This window comes from Crinia signifera, chromosome 1, assembly GCF_055691185.1.
Source record: "Crinia signifera chromosome 1, ASM5569118v1, whole genome shotgun sequence".
Lineage (NCBI taxonomy): Eukaryota > Metazoa > Chordata > Amphibia > Anura > Myobatrachidae > Crinia > Crinia signifera.
In genome coordinates, this window is record NC_139217.1 from 449,102,416 (window position 1) to 449,116,777 (window position 14,362).

The window sequence follows — 14,362 nt, forward strand, 5'->3', positions numbered from 1 at the left end:
GTGTGTTATCCCATAGTATTTGTGCCCAGATTGCAAGTGATATGTGTACCAAGTTTGGTGTCAATTGCTCCAGCAATTCCGGAGTTATGCTGTCTCCTGATTTACTCTGTGCTGCTGTCCCACCCCTAGGGGTATGTTACCCCCACAGTGTTTGTTCCCAGATTGTAAGTGATATTTGTACCAAGTTTGGTGTAAATTGCTGTAGTAAATCTTGTTACATTGCACCACATTCATTTACAGATTTGCTCTCCTGTGTGAAGGGGGGTCTGACTGCACGGACGAATAACCCGACACTTCAAATGCCGGGTAATTACTGGGTTATTCGTCTGCCGATGTCTGAAAGCAGTATTAGTAGTCATACCTGGCATAAAATCCTGTGACCAGTTTCACCGGAGGCAGACACCTTACTGATAGAGATACTTGCATTGACTATGTCAAATTGTTCAAAATCATTGCTATTAGGAAGAGCTCGATATGTAGTGTAGTAACTTTATATGGGCTTGGTATGAAATCCCGGCGGTCGAAATCCCGACTCCGGAATCCCGACCGACAGAATCCCGACAAGGGGGGGACGTGGATCGCCCCTCCCCCTTGCAGGTTCGCTGCGCTCGCCACACAGCGGGCCCGGTGCCTCGCTACGCTCGGCACACTAATTTATTCTCCCTCTATGGGTGTCATGGACACCCACAGAGGGACAAAGTGCCGGGATTTCGGCGGTCGGGATTCCGGCAGTCGGGATTTCGGCATCGTGATTTCGATGGCCAGAATTCCGACCCTCATGATTTCAACTGCATCCCCTTTATATAGCTATTGTCTTGCTAGGAGGGGGAGTCAGCCACAGAAGTGATATCAACGGCTTTCAATGAACTGATTCAAACTCACAGGGGAGAAGAGGTGCCTCCTTGGGAGCAGGAGCCCGGTGGCAGATGACTCCATTGCCTCCCAGAGTTACGAATCAACAGGAGCAGATAATTTAGGCCCATGGGGGTACCATAATATTCAGACAAGTCAACTCGATAGTCACTAGCAATTCCTGTAATAATTAAATGTCATTTTTCATTTTAGTTATAACTTTCTCGGAATGGAAATCAAGAGTAACGCCTTCGACAATGAATTTTATAATGGGCTCTGTGATAGAGTCCGTGATGGTAACACGAGGACCTATTACCGAAAGCCATGGAATGTTGCTGCTCTTGTTTATCAGGTAATAAGCTGCATTGTCCTCTGTCTAATGGGGAAGGACACTCACAAATAACTTTATCATAATACAATTGTAAAATGGATTTGGCTGTTGGGAGCCCTGTTTCATTGGGTCCTATAGAAATACAATCATATTACCTCAGCCATTCATATGCTATGGCAGACACACACACACACACACCGACCTTTTGTTATTGTGTTTTGATTGACATAACTACAGATTATCTTTGATGTCCCGTCAGCATAATTGACTTAAAACCAGTAGGCGGGGCAGGATTAAGTGGTGGGAGGGGCAACACGAATGGTCAGTCTGGGGCCCACACACATAAGGGGCCCCCACAAGCTTTGATCCAGCCCTGTCAGTAGCATATTAATAACTGCCGCAGTGACTGAGACGTTTGCTTTGATGAGGGAGGGAAGGGGCGTCCCCATGAAAAACGCTGGGCATTGCCCTGGGAATGCAGGCGGGTCAATGCCTGGTCAGGGCGGACGGCATGACATCAGCGACCGCCTCCTTTTCAGCGTTCTCTAACAGTAATAACAGTTATGCGAGGGGATGTGTTTGAGTACACATCCCCTCGCATGTGAGAGAGGTGATGCGGGTGGCTTGGAGGTTGGCATTCGGCCGGGTGGTCTGAATTAGGCCGCTTGGGTGCAATGGCAACTGAAAAAGCTAGGGGGAGCTGTATCGAACCTTCCAAATAGTGCGACTGGATAGGTAATGGATCTTATAAATCACTTTAAATTAAGGAATGGGGAGAAGGTGTTTTCATCTATATGCTATAGCCATCCATGCTATGATATGCCCCAAGCACATACTTGCCCCCCGAAGTAAGAGAGGACCTGGGGGGGATAGAGATCGCTAACTACCCGCAGGAGCGGGCAGTGATAACGATATAGGGGCACATGCAGACTTGCTCGATGATGGGTGTTTGCGCATTTGGAAATATGCGCACGTGAAAACCCCCGGAGCAAACTCCTTAGTTGAGTTTCACACCGGGGCGTTCGCTCACTGATGGGCGTGAAACAGTCGGGATTCCGATGTCGGACAGATGACCATCCTTGATGGCCATTGAGTCAACCTTGATGGTCATTGAGTCAATCAGCACCTCTATCTGATCGCAGGACCCTGCAAATTAGCAGTCCAGTGATCAGGACTGATACACCCACCACCACCACCACCTAAAACACGACAAGGTCATGTCCTGTAATGTCCCTCTATTAATATCACGTAACTAGTGTAGTTTGCTGTTCTTTGACAATATTGTTCTCTCGGTTCTAGACTAGAGCTGATAAATCTTTTACGACGGAGGTCTTCGAGGATGCCGTGTCAGTGGTAACGAAAGTCTTAGAAGAAAAATCAGTGGAGGTCGAGGCATCGCTGTCTGTGAAAGTGACACCTTCTAAGCGCAATGACACAACCATCACTGGGAATTTAGGCGCCAAAGTGAAAAACAAAAACAGCATCGAAACAATCAAAGAGTATGCTGAAAAAACGGTAATGGAAATAAAATCACAAACCCTTTACATACTGAGGCTTGGTCTATACAATTGGGAGGGGATGGTTTAAGTCAGTGGTTCCCAAACATGGTACTCAAGGCACCCCTAGAGTACAGTAAGGATATCCTCAAAACCTAGACTGCTGGGATGTGGAATGGGATCTAGCAGGTGGAACAGGTGCCCATTGCCGCAACACGGCTCCTGCTCCCCCATCTCCTCTTCCGCTGAGCTGTAGCAGACTTCTTCAACCCAGGATGCTGGCGGCCAATTAAATTGCAGCTGGTGAGCCAATCAGAACTAGCATACCAGCAGTCGCTCTGATTCACTGCCGGTACGCGAACTCTGATTGGCTCAAAAGCCGGTGCAGCATTTTAATTGGCCGCCGACGTCCTGGATTGAAAAAGCCTGCACTTCGGGACCTGCTTTGTTCAGCGCACTGAGCGCAGCGGTGGCAGTCGGGGAGTTGCGGTGGGCAGAATGACCTGCCCGGGCCCGAGACAGCTGTACCCACAGCACCCCCCTATTGGCAGCCCTGCACAATGACATTTAATTCTTAGGTGTAAATTTACTAAAATGGGTGTTCTGTTGAAGATAAGTTGTTGCCCTAGCAACTAATCAGATTCTATCTAATATCTATCTTCTAAATAAGAAGTACAATCTGATTGGTTGCTACACTGGTACTGCCGCTGATACTGAAATCGGAGCACAGCAGTTTCTTCGATCTCCCCACTACACACAAAGCCGAGGCCAGCTCCGCCTGCCAAGGTGCTGCTGAAGTCACTCCCAGCGTCTCGCGGGATTTCACGGTCACCGCCGTATCTGCTGAGATTTCTGTATCGTCCAGGAGTTAATAGTGAGGTGGAGCCATTTCACTCAGTCTCCACAACTTTCTCAGTGGCGCCGGCAGTGTGTGTGTGTGTCTTTGACCTCCATGATGTGGCGTCAAACATATACTTTATTTAGAATTCTTCATAGAGTACAGCACTATATAGTATATTCCATTAGGTAACTAACTTTACTTAACTACTACTATTTTGTGATCTACCTTTTGTAATCTTATGTCTGTCTATTTTTATGTTATATGTCCTTCAATATTAACAGATGTATTTGTATTTTCTTAGAATTAATGTAACAAAGATTCATTGGTGCATTTCAAGAAAATACTTATGTAGTACCCTATTTATAATCTAAACTCTGAGCTCTGAGTAGACATGTAATTATGTACAGTAGGTATACATTTATGTAAATATAGTTATATATCGGTGAAAAATATATATCTATATACGGGAGTGCCAACAGCCCAGTAAAAAGGTGGGCGTGGCCTATGGGAGGGCATGGCCATATCCATGTTTAAAAAAAAAACCTTAGCAGGGGTGCTGGAAACTCGCTCAGAGAGAGGTGAGACTGCCGCTGCCTCTCTCCTCCGCTCCGCACCCGGCACTGAGCAGCGTGTGCTGGCTGGATTATGGAGAAAGGCTGTGCTGCAGCAGCCTGTCCTCTCTGCTCACACTGCCCGACTAGTTGCAGCGGGGGAGCGGTGCAAATCATCTGTCCTATTTGAAAGATCTGTCAAGCATTTCTGTACAGTGCAATTATCTGTGCTATTCAGAAACCTGCTACTTGCTAGCTTGTCTTCACAGTGCAAATACGTATTCTATTGTAGCGATCCGTTAGCATTTCTCTACTGTGCAAATTGCCTGAGCTACAGTATTTGGAAGACCTGCCCAGAATTCCCCTGTTGTCCAATTATAGGCATCTGTGCTATTTATTACACCTGCTAACATACTCTTCAGTGTCAGTTACCAGTGCTATTCTGAAGATCAGTTTCGTTTTTGTCAAATTTATAAATAGTTTTAATATTATTTAGGTAATTCTTATTTAGTTGGAATATTAAATAAATGTGCTTAGTTTCTTATGTCAGTCTTTCTGAAGTGTCCTTTTCCTTTAAAATATGAATGTATATGATTTGGAGCCTTCACTACTAAGAGTTGAAGTCTTAGCCGCAGCAGACTAAGAGGGAACGGTACTAGTTCCGGAAATGGGTGAATTACATGGCAGGTTGGTTCTGCAGGCTCAGGACTATAAAAGGCATGTATAACACTTTGATAACTACGGGACAATGTAGATTTGGAATACAGTAGTTCTTCAGAGTTAAAAAGACAGAAACAACGGAAAACATAGACACATCCATTGTGCCAATATTGTAGATCATCTAGGCACCAAGAGACTCCAGTTCCATCTAACCAACTTGTGACATTTTCCTTTTTATATTACAGAACAAACAATTCTTAAGAGTGTCAGGATCTGTGCAACTGGGGACATTCCAAATGAGAACGCGAAACATCATTTTATCACCTACGTTCATCGAAGAGGTCAACAGCCTCCCGTCCACCTATCAAAAGGCAGATTACTTTGACTTTCTGGAAATGTATGGGACTCATTATGCAGTGTCTGGAAGTATTGGTGGGAAATATGAAGTTGTATATGTGCTCAATTCCGTAGCCATGAAAAACACAGGTACAGTAAGGCTTAAATGACAAGTCTGTGTATAGACCAGTGGCATATTTATTATGGGTGCAATGTGCCCGAGACCCAGGAGGCCCACGCCTTCCCTAAACGATACTCCTTGCTCAATGTCTCTACCCGCTGAGTCACCCCTCTCTGTTTGCCCCTCAACTCTAGACTGTACCATTTGTAGGGCCCTCTTGGCCTCCTCCCCAACCAACATTGGCATCAAATCTGGGATACGGTCATATTGTCTATAACAACTAGGTCAACAAGCTTTAGGTCGACACCACTAGATCAACATGGGCAAATGTCGACATGGTTTAGGTCGACACAAGCTTCAGGTCGACATGGGCAAGGTCGACAGTCATAAGGTCGACATGGTTTTTTTTTGAGCCGACATCTGCCGACAGGCGGTATTTCATGCTCTATCATCCTAGTGTGTCGAGCGTAGCAAGGCACCGTGTCCGGAGCATGACGAGTGCAGGGAGCCATGGGAGGGGACGTGGTGCACTTTAACCTGTGTACATGTCAACTTTGACATTTGGGTAAAAAAAACAGTGAAAAACCCCATGTCGACCTTTTGACTGTCGACCTTGCCCATGTCGACCTAATGACCCGTCAACCTAACCCATATCGACCTAGTTGTTGTAGACCAAATGATCCACACCCTCAAACCTTTAGGCTTAACATGCAGCATTACCTCTGTGGGTATTGGTTTATCTTATGTTCTGCATTGTTTTGTACTGTAATTTACATTTTCTTCCCTTCTTTTTATCTGTACTATTTATAGTTACACACTGTACTTCATTAGACATAGAAATAACGGATACGGGTAGAGTGCACTTATGTCGTTGGAACTACTTATCCGCAGTTACCATTCACACTGATAATATAATTTGTTTTTACATTTCATTGCAGCTGTTACTACCAATATTGTATCAAAGTGTCTTGGATTCGAAGCCGGGATATCTGTGGTAGCTACAGGGATTGATGTTTCCGCTTCCGTAAAACCCACAGTATGCAATAACCTTACTTCAGGAAAAGACGGTATGTTTTTATGATATATTTGCAGTTTTGGGCTCAAGTTTTCCAGTGCCACCCAAGCCGGGGACCAATATTTTTCTTGCCTTCAGAAAACTGGTACAAACTTACGCCGCCAAATGTAAGGGATCATACTAGCAGTAACATAAAGTCCCATAATACAACTATGGAAAAATACTCTAAAATGCAATAAAATAAAAAAAAAATCAGTCCCTAGGTGAGTAAAAACCAAAATCAGGTAGGTCAAGTGATTCTGTGGCCTATTTATCAAGTTGTTTTCTTTTCAAATTATACAGAAACTGCAGTTTTTGTATAATTTTATGGGTATCCGGTATATAATACTGTGTAACATCTTCCTAATATAGTATATTTAGCAAAAATCTCCTGAGAAAAGGAACTACCGCTACAGACCATGGCATACATTATTATCAATGGGTGCAGCAGGCGTCCTGACTCCTTTTTACCAAATTTAGAAAAATACCAAAAATGAATGAAAATCACATGTATGAATCAAAAGACCATCGGCCAAACTCTGCGGGAATTTCCAAAAGGAAAGTGTGACATGAATTCAGCTCAAAATGAGTGAAGTCGCATTACCTGAAGCCTGGGAATATCCACGGCCTCCCTTGGCGGTGGATGCCGATTTGATAGCTTTACATGTTAAAATTATATTAAAAATTGTTTTACCTATAGAACTACAGGTCCGGGCAAGCCTCCTCCACAGGTTAATACTTGGAGAACCACAAATACCAGCATGTGGGGCATTAACGTGCCCACTGGTACCTGTAGTAATAATATAATAAAGACACATATATTCAAAGTAAAAGTTTATTTAACGTACATGCACACAAACATACATATGGTCTCCTACATTCCCACACAGCCCTTCGGTCCTTTTGTCCAGTAGAACTCCCTTGGGGTACCTATAAAAATATATACACTCACCCAATCTAGTGTAGATCGGTCCTCTTTTGTCCAAAGTAGGCATTCAGGGGTTAAAAATACCAAATCAGTTACCCGATCCATATCAACTGAAGAGAACCTATGACTGACTACTGGTCCTCAAAGGTGACCAAGGAGCCAATCAGGGAGGGCCACGTAGCCACATTTTTAACCTTTTCTTTTACTTTTACAGACAAAAGCACCACACCGTTCTCGCTGATTTGTGCATACTCATAATCAAAAGACTACGGGAGATTAGCAAATAACCATAATTTAAAGAAAAAAACACAGACCCATGTACGTTCGTGTCCAGCTGAGTTGCAACTTGTCTAATAAACTGGAATTTATTAAATTTACCCCAAAAGTGCTGTTGGATTCTTTTTTAATCCAGAGTCCTTTGTAAAATGTAACAATACAATACAATGGGGCAGATATATTAAGCCTGGTGAAGAGGTAAATTGAAAGGTGATAACGCACCAGCCAATCAGCTGTGTTGAATAAAATTACATTTGGGAGTTGATTTGCTGGTGCGTTACCACCTTCCACTTTATCTCCATTTTAGGTCTTCACCAGGATTAATACATCTGCCCCATTCTATGTAACGTGCCAGAAAATGTTTTCTGACTTCTCCGTTTTTGACAATGCTGTTTGATTGCATCGTTATAATGCTGAGACACTAAATATTTTGTTTCTCATTTATGGAACAGAATCCAAAAATGGTTCGGCTGTAATTGAGAAGATGGTTCCATTTGTTGAAGGAGGAACAATTAATTTTGCAACAGTTCTAGATGAAAAACTGTCCCATGGAACTAAAGAAATTGACGTTGAACTCTTTTCTCGGTGGGCTTCTTCCTTGGTTGATGCACCTGTAGTATTAAAGAAAAAGGTGACATTTCTCAAGGGTCTCACATAAGGGAATCTTTACTTTTTTTGTAACCTGTACTTATTGAATAACTAACACAACCATGGCAGCAATACATATAAGTTGTAGGACTTTCACACATGCAAATGTGTTTATATTTTTCGCGTGTAAAATGGTATTAGAAACATTGCTTTTTACAGGTGAACTACACGTCTCAGCCAGGGGCGTAACTATAGCACCGCAGCCCCCGCCACCGCGGGGGGGCGCTGTGCATGTGGGGGCGCCGGGGGCTGCGGTGCTAGTTAAACCCCCCCTCAATCCCCCGCAGACTTACCTATAGCGCTGGTCCCGGCGGCTCCGTTCTTCTGCTGAGGACCACCACAAAATGGCCGCCCCCATATAGCACACAGTTCTCTGAAACTGTCTGCTGTATGGGGCGGCCATTTTCTGGTGGTCCTCAGCAGAAGAACGGAGCCGCCGGGACCAGCGCGATAGGTAAGGCTGTGGGGGATTGAGGGGGGGTTTGCATGGGCGGCGGGGTAGGGGTGCTCGGCGGGGCGGAGGGGTGCTCGGGGGGGCGGTGACGGGGGGGGGCAAAACGTAGCTACGCCATTGGTCTCAGCTGGCCTTCCCCGCATGCTGGGACTTGGTGGACCACAAGTTCCAGCATGCGGGGCATTAATGGGCCCCCTTGGACTTGTAGTTCACCTGTAAAAAGAATGTTTAAATAAAAACACAAACACACAGAAAAGTAAAACTTTAATAAACATAGACTCATTTTACACCAGCATACATTACCATTTTAGGCTCACAAGGGGAGCCGGCTCAGTGCAAGGGGAGCCGGCTCACCAGACAGTCACTGCGAGGGGAGCTGGCTCACCTCCGCTGTCAGTGCAGGGCAGTGGCAAACGCAGGATTTTCAGAAGGGGGTTTCCAGAGGGGCGGAGCAAAGCACGGAGATGGACACTTAGGTGACCCAGTATATGCCGGGTCAGTTAAAGTATTATAGATAGACCAAATGTATAATAATAATAATAATAATATTATACACAAACACACACACACACATATATATATATATACATACATACATAACAGCAGTGTAGACCCCTGGGCATAGCAATGTATTGGGGCCCCTACCGATCCTCCAGCGGTAGGGGTGGGGGGTGCTATGAGTGGAAGCTTTGATGTCCTGCGGGTGGTAGGGTATATTATATCAACCGCTCAGCATGTAGGGCCTGGATCAGTAATTTCCACTAATTACTCCTTTACTGCACAGATGGTGGGAGAAGAGGGCATTGAGCTGAATGAAGGGGGCCTGATACATAACTTCCAGGGTGGTGGAGGATGTTTAATATGCAGAGGAGGGGTGTATAGTGGAGTGGGCTCATTATTCATAATTTTCTGGTGGGAGGACAGCTTGCTTGACTGCAGATATCTCCAGTTCCCAGAAATACATTTCTTAGATTTTAATGGAATTAAAAACTAGAGAATCTCACCTACCAAATGGTGCTGGGGACTAGGAGATCAAAGTTCAGGAGGCAGAGCAATCTGCCAACGAGTATATTAAACTACATACCAGGTGTGTGGAGCTGGAGCAGTAACCAGCTGCTGGAAGGCTGATATCTCTGGCTCTGGGAACAGTAGAGACAAGCTACTAGTGTCCATCAAAGGGGGAGAGTCTCAGCTTTTGGAATATATCCTCAGAAAAACTCTAAGTCAGACAGAACCTGAAATATCTGACTGGGAAGAGCAATTAACAGGCTTGGATGGGGCCACTGATTTGAAGTCAGATATCTCCGGTTCCCAAGGGCCGATTTTTAAAATTCTTATACCCATGGAAAGAGGAGACCCTCAGCTTTCAGACTAGGGCCATTAGACTCCTGGGGGGGTTTCTGGGTACTCAGAAACCCCCCCTGCGTGCGCTACTGCAGGGTGAGCTTCTGCAGGGGAGGCCGTCAACGCTGGAGCCTGGAATGGTAATGTATGCTGTTGTAAAATTAGTGTATGTTTATTAAAGCAAATTTGAAGCTTGTGGAGTGCCGCCTGGTTCATGTAAGGTTGAAACATTGCTATCATATATATATATATATATATATATATATATATATATAATTAGAGATGTGCAGGCTCTGATTTACTCTGATTTCAAAGCAGGATCTTATTGGCTATCAATTGTCAACAACTGTCATGTGATTTGGAATAGCCAATAAGATCCTGCTTTGAAATCAGAGTAATACAGCCCATACACGCTGCTATGAGGGCGTGCTTTCCGTGCTGTACTAGCACGGATCACATTGCATTGCATTGCATGTGCATCCGTTGTGCATGCAATGCGATGCAATGTGATGAAACCTAAGTACAAAAAGTATGTGCTTGCACATACTTTTTGTACTTAGGTTTCATCACATTGCATTGCATTGCATGCACAACGGATGCACATGCAATGCAATGCAATGTGATCCGTGCTAGTACAGCACGCCCACAGAGCAGCGTGTATGGGCTGCTTAAATCAGAGAAAATCAGAACCTGCACATCTCTAATATATATATATATATATATATATATATATATATATATATATATATATATATCTTATATGTCTCATGGACCGGCACTCTCTCCAACTTTAACAATGTCACTGGTGCCCTCACAGTGTAAACCGCATAAATACCATAGCACAGGGGCGGCACTCAGTATATAAATGGGCCTGTGTGCACAGCACACCAGGTGGTTAAGAAGCTGGTATAGACTGTACTACACTATGCCGCTGTATGGCCTGCAGCCTTGCCTGTGATACCTGGGCAACTACCCGGAGGCTGGGATCGCATACAATACATCGTATGTGGTCCTTTTGCATACGATATATCATATGCGATCCCAGTAATGGTGGCGGGATATGAGAGATCATTTTGGCAGCCATGATGATCTCCGGACCCAAAGTCTAGGCCAGGGCTGGGCAACACCGGCCCTCCAGATGTTAGTGAACTACACATCCCAGGATGCTTTGCATTAGTTTTGCTATGTGGCCATGCTGAAACTGATGCAAGGCATGCTGGGATGTGTAGTTCACTAACACCTGGAGGGCCGGTGTTGCCCAGCCCTGGTCTAGGCAGTACTTGAAAGTTCACTACTTTCCAACCACTCGTTCTGTGACAAGGGTCTGTCATAGGTTCTCCCTATATAATACTTGTTGTAAATCACTTTTCAAGAAAAAAGTTTGCGGAGATCTGTCTTCATCAGCTGTAATTCTACGGTGACTTAGTGGTTGTTTTACAAGTAGCTCCAACGTGAATATTTCCTTTGACAAGATGAGGTGAGACAGGAACTATGAACGAACATCTTGAGAATCTTGTCTCCTTTCTGTCTCCACAGCTGGTCCCGATTTACACTCTCATCCCTGTTGACTTAAGAGACGCCTATAACAAGACAAAGAACTTGGAGAAAGCACTTGAAGACTATATGGATGAATATAATGTCTGTAAATGCCAGCCTTGCCAGAATGGTGGCACCGTGGTTCTGCTTGATGGGGAATGTGTGTGTAAATGCCCCCTGGAGTTTAAGGGTGCGGCCTGCCAGACGCTGAAACACGAGGTTCTCAAAAGTGAGTGATTCATTCAAACTCTTCAACAAGATGTTTTATAAAAATTACAGAGCGGTTTGGATTTGGACAAATCTGTGTGCCCAGATTCACAATTTTGTGTAAAAATAATAATAATCAAAATTACATTGGGTTATGCAGTGGAACTACAAGTCCCAGCATGCAGGGCATTAATGTGCCTGCTGGTACTTGAGCTCTGCCTCTTTTCCCTTGGATTCCCACCCTACCCTATAGAAAACTTTTTTCTTTTGCCTGTTGGGGTTTGTCAAACTCTCTGTGGTGACTATTGCTCTTCTTTGGGGAGGTGCTCTCTCCTTCCAATACACTGATCTAGTCTGTCCTACCCTAGTGGGGCTCACTGGGCAATGGCTGTCCTACAGGCCCATCATGGTGTGTTGAGGGGAGAGTTGGGGCCTCAGTATTTTATTGGTTAATGGCCAATTGGATGAGTTAAGGGGATGTGGTGGACATTGGATCAGCGTAAGACATAGCGGGGCAGATGTATTTAGCCTGCTGAAGAGATAAAGTGGAGATAAAGTACAAGGTGAAATCGCACCAGCCAATCAAATGTGTTTGAAAAATTATAGTTCAGAGTTGATTGGCTGGTCCGTTGTCACCTCCCACTTTATCTCCACTTCATCTCTTCACCAGGATTCAGTATTGAATCCCGGCGGTCGGGATACCGGCGTTCAGAATCCCAACGCCGGAATCCCGACAGCCGAAATGCCGACAAGGGGGGGACGTGGATCGCCCCCCCTTGCGGGCTTGCTGCGCTCGCCACGCAGCGGGCCCGGTGCCTCGCTACGCTCGGCACACTAATTTATTCTCCCTCCAGGGGTGTCGTGGACACCCCAGGAGGGAGAATGTGTCGGCATTTCGGCGGTCGGGATTCCGGCGTTGGGATTCTGAACGCCGGGATCCCGACCGCCGGGATTTTAACTGCATCCCCTTCACCAGGCTTAATACATCTGTTAAATTGTCTGTTCTTTCTTTGGTATAATTATTTCTAGATAAATTTGATTTTATTCATTATCAAATGGGGTTACACTCGCTCTCACATTTGCCGATAGGAAGTTTATAATAGTAGTGCAGTAAACTAGAAGCAGTTGTAAGCTGTGCATAAGAGAAATGTAAACAATATAACATTTACTGGTAACAAACTCAGGGGTGAATTTATGAAGCTTGGAGAAGTATTATCTATCCCCATAAAGAACGTTATGAGCAAGGTGATAATGGTTCAGCCAATCAGCTACAATATGTAAATTGACAGGTAAGAGCTGATTGGCTGAACCATTATCACCTTGCTCATAACGTTCTTTATGGGGATAGATAACACTTCTCCAAGCTTCATAAATTCACCCCTCAGTACTAAAAGCAGCCTGGGTTCTGGCAGAGATGTAATGGGACATACACACTAGCACCATATTGGCGGCGGGACCGGTATTAGCGCATACATACTTGCCAATGCTGTATGTGACAGAGCCGACAGCGGGGAACGGCGGGGGGGGGGGGGGGACGGTGGCAATGCTGTGCCGAACATGCTTGGACGAGGGAAGGGGGGTGTTAACGACACACGGGACTCAAGAACGATGCGCAGCGTTCACCCTGGACGATATTTGTCACAATATCATTCAGAAAGCTTTTTCTGTGCTGATATACAGACCATACTGTGCTAGAAGCACTACAGCAAACAGTGACACCCCAAGTAGGGAAAAGGAACTGCATGGGTTTACAAAGATGGCGGGTGCTAGAATGAACACTAGCCATAGCCTGTTGTTTGAAGATAAGAACAGACAGTAATTAAATTGTTGTATAATTGTAACTGCAGTGGGCGATGAGATTAGGGACCTTGTGCGATGATTAATCAGATTCTGCTTATATCCATAGAGCCTGACATATACCTTAAAGGACACTGGAATTGCTGGTCACCTTTATCTTCCTGCGTAAATGGAATAGCGACAAGAACCCGAACATGCAACACCCGGGTATCACCAACGGAACATAGACCATGTGGCGGAGACAGTGTTAAAACATTTCCATGTTAAAACTGTAGTATTTAACTGGAGAAGCCAAGACTTTGTCATTCTAGAACAGTGGTTCTCAAACTCGGACCCCACACTGGTCACTTTTCCCAAGTCACCCAGCCGGTATGCTGTGTATCCCCAACTGACAAATTTTAAAGATCCACAGGTGACCTGGAAAACATGAACTGTTGGGGTGCTGAGTTTCAGAACCTGTGCTGTAGACAATGTGTGAATTCCAACCCCACATCTACCAGGTCCCATCGCACATAAAATAAGATAAGATAAGATCAGGGAATGAGGTGGAGTCTCCTAAGCTAGGCCCAACCTTCATTGTGAAGTCACAAATCTGTTGCCGTTACTGTAATATTGTTACTCTGTTGGTAATAAATATAGTGTCTCTGTAATCATCAGTTGGTATTGTCATCAAAAACTATTTAGTATTACACAATTACTGTAAGTAAATCACATTGAAAGTTTCAAATCGGGATATTTTATAATAACAATGTTATTTATATAGCACTTTTCTCCCGATGGAACTCAAAGGGGTACTGGTACTTACATGGGAATTGGGAGTTCTGTAGAAGATGGGATGTTACCTAGAAGGTACTAAATTAATAAGACATAGAATCTGATTGGTTGCTATGGGCAACATCTTTCTCTTGAATAGAACTCACATGGCTTAAA

The 14,362-nt window shown here is 44.6% G+C and overlaps 1 protein-coding gene across 1 annotated transcript in view; it reads left to right on the top strand.

Moving 5' to 3' along the window:
• LOC146017045 (complement component C9-like) overlaps positions 1-13,943 on the top strand; it is a 30,942-nt gene extending 16,999 nt beyond the window's left edge. The window contains exons 5-11 of the mRNA XM_083151777.1: positions 1,066-1,204; positions 2,483-2,698; positions 4,977-5,217; positions 6,127-6,255; positions 7,899-8,077; positions 11,429-11,657; positions 13,542-13,943. Coding sequence (XP_083007903.1) covers positions 1,066-1,204; positions 2,483-2,698; positions 4,977-5,217; positions 6,127-6,255; positions 7,899-8,077; positions 11,429-11,657; positions 13,542-13,699 — 1,291 coding nt within the window. The 3' untranslated portion in view covers positions 13,700-13,943. The remainder of the gene's footprint in view (positions 1-1,065; positions 1,205-2,482; positions 2,699-4,976; positions 5,218-6,126; positions 6,256-7,898; positions 8,078-11,428; positions 11,658-13,541) is intronic.
• Positions 13,944-14,362: the final 419 nt, after the last annotated feature.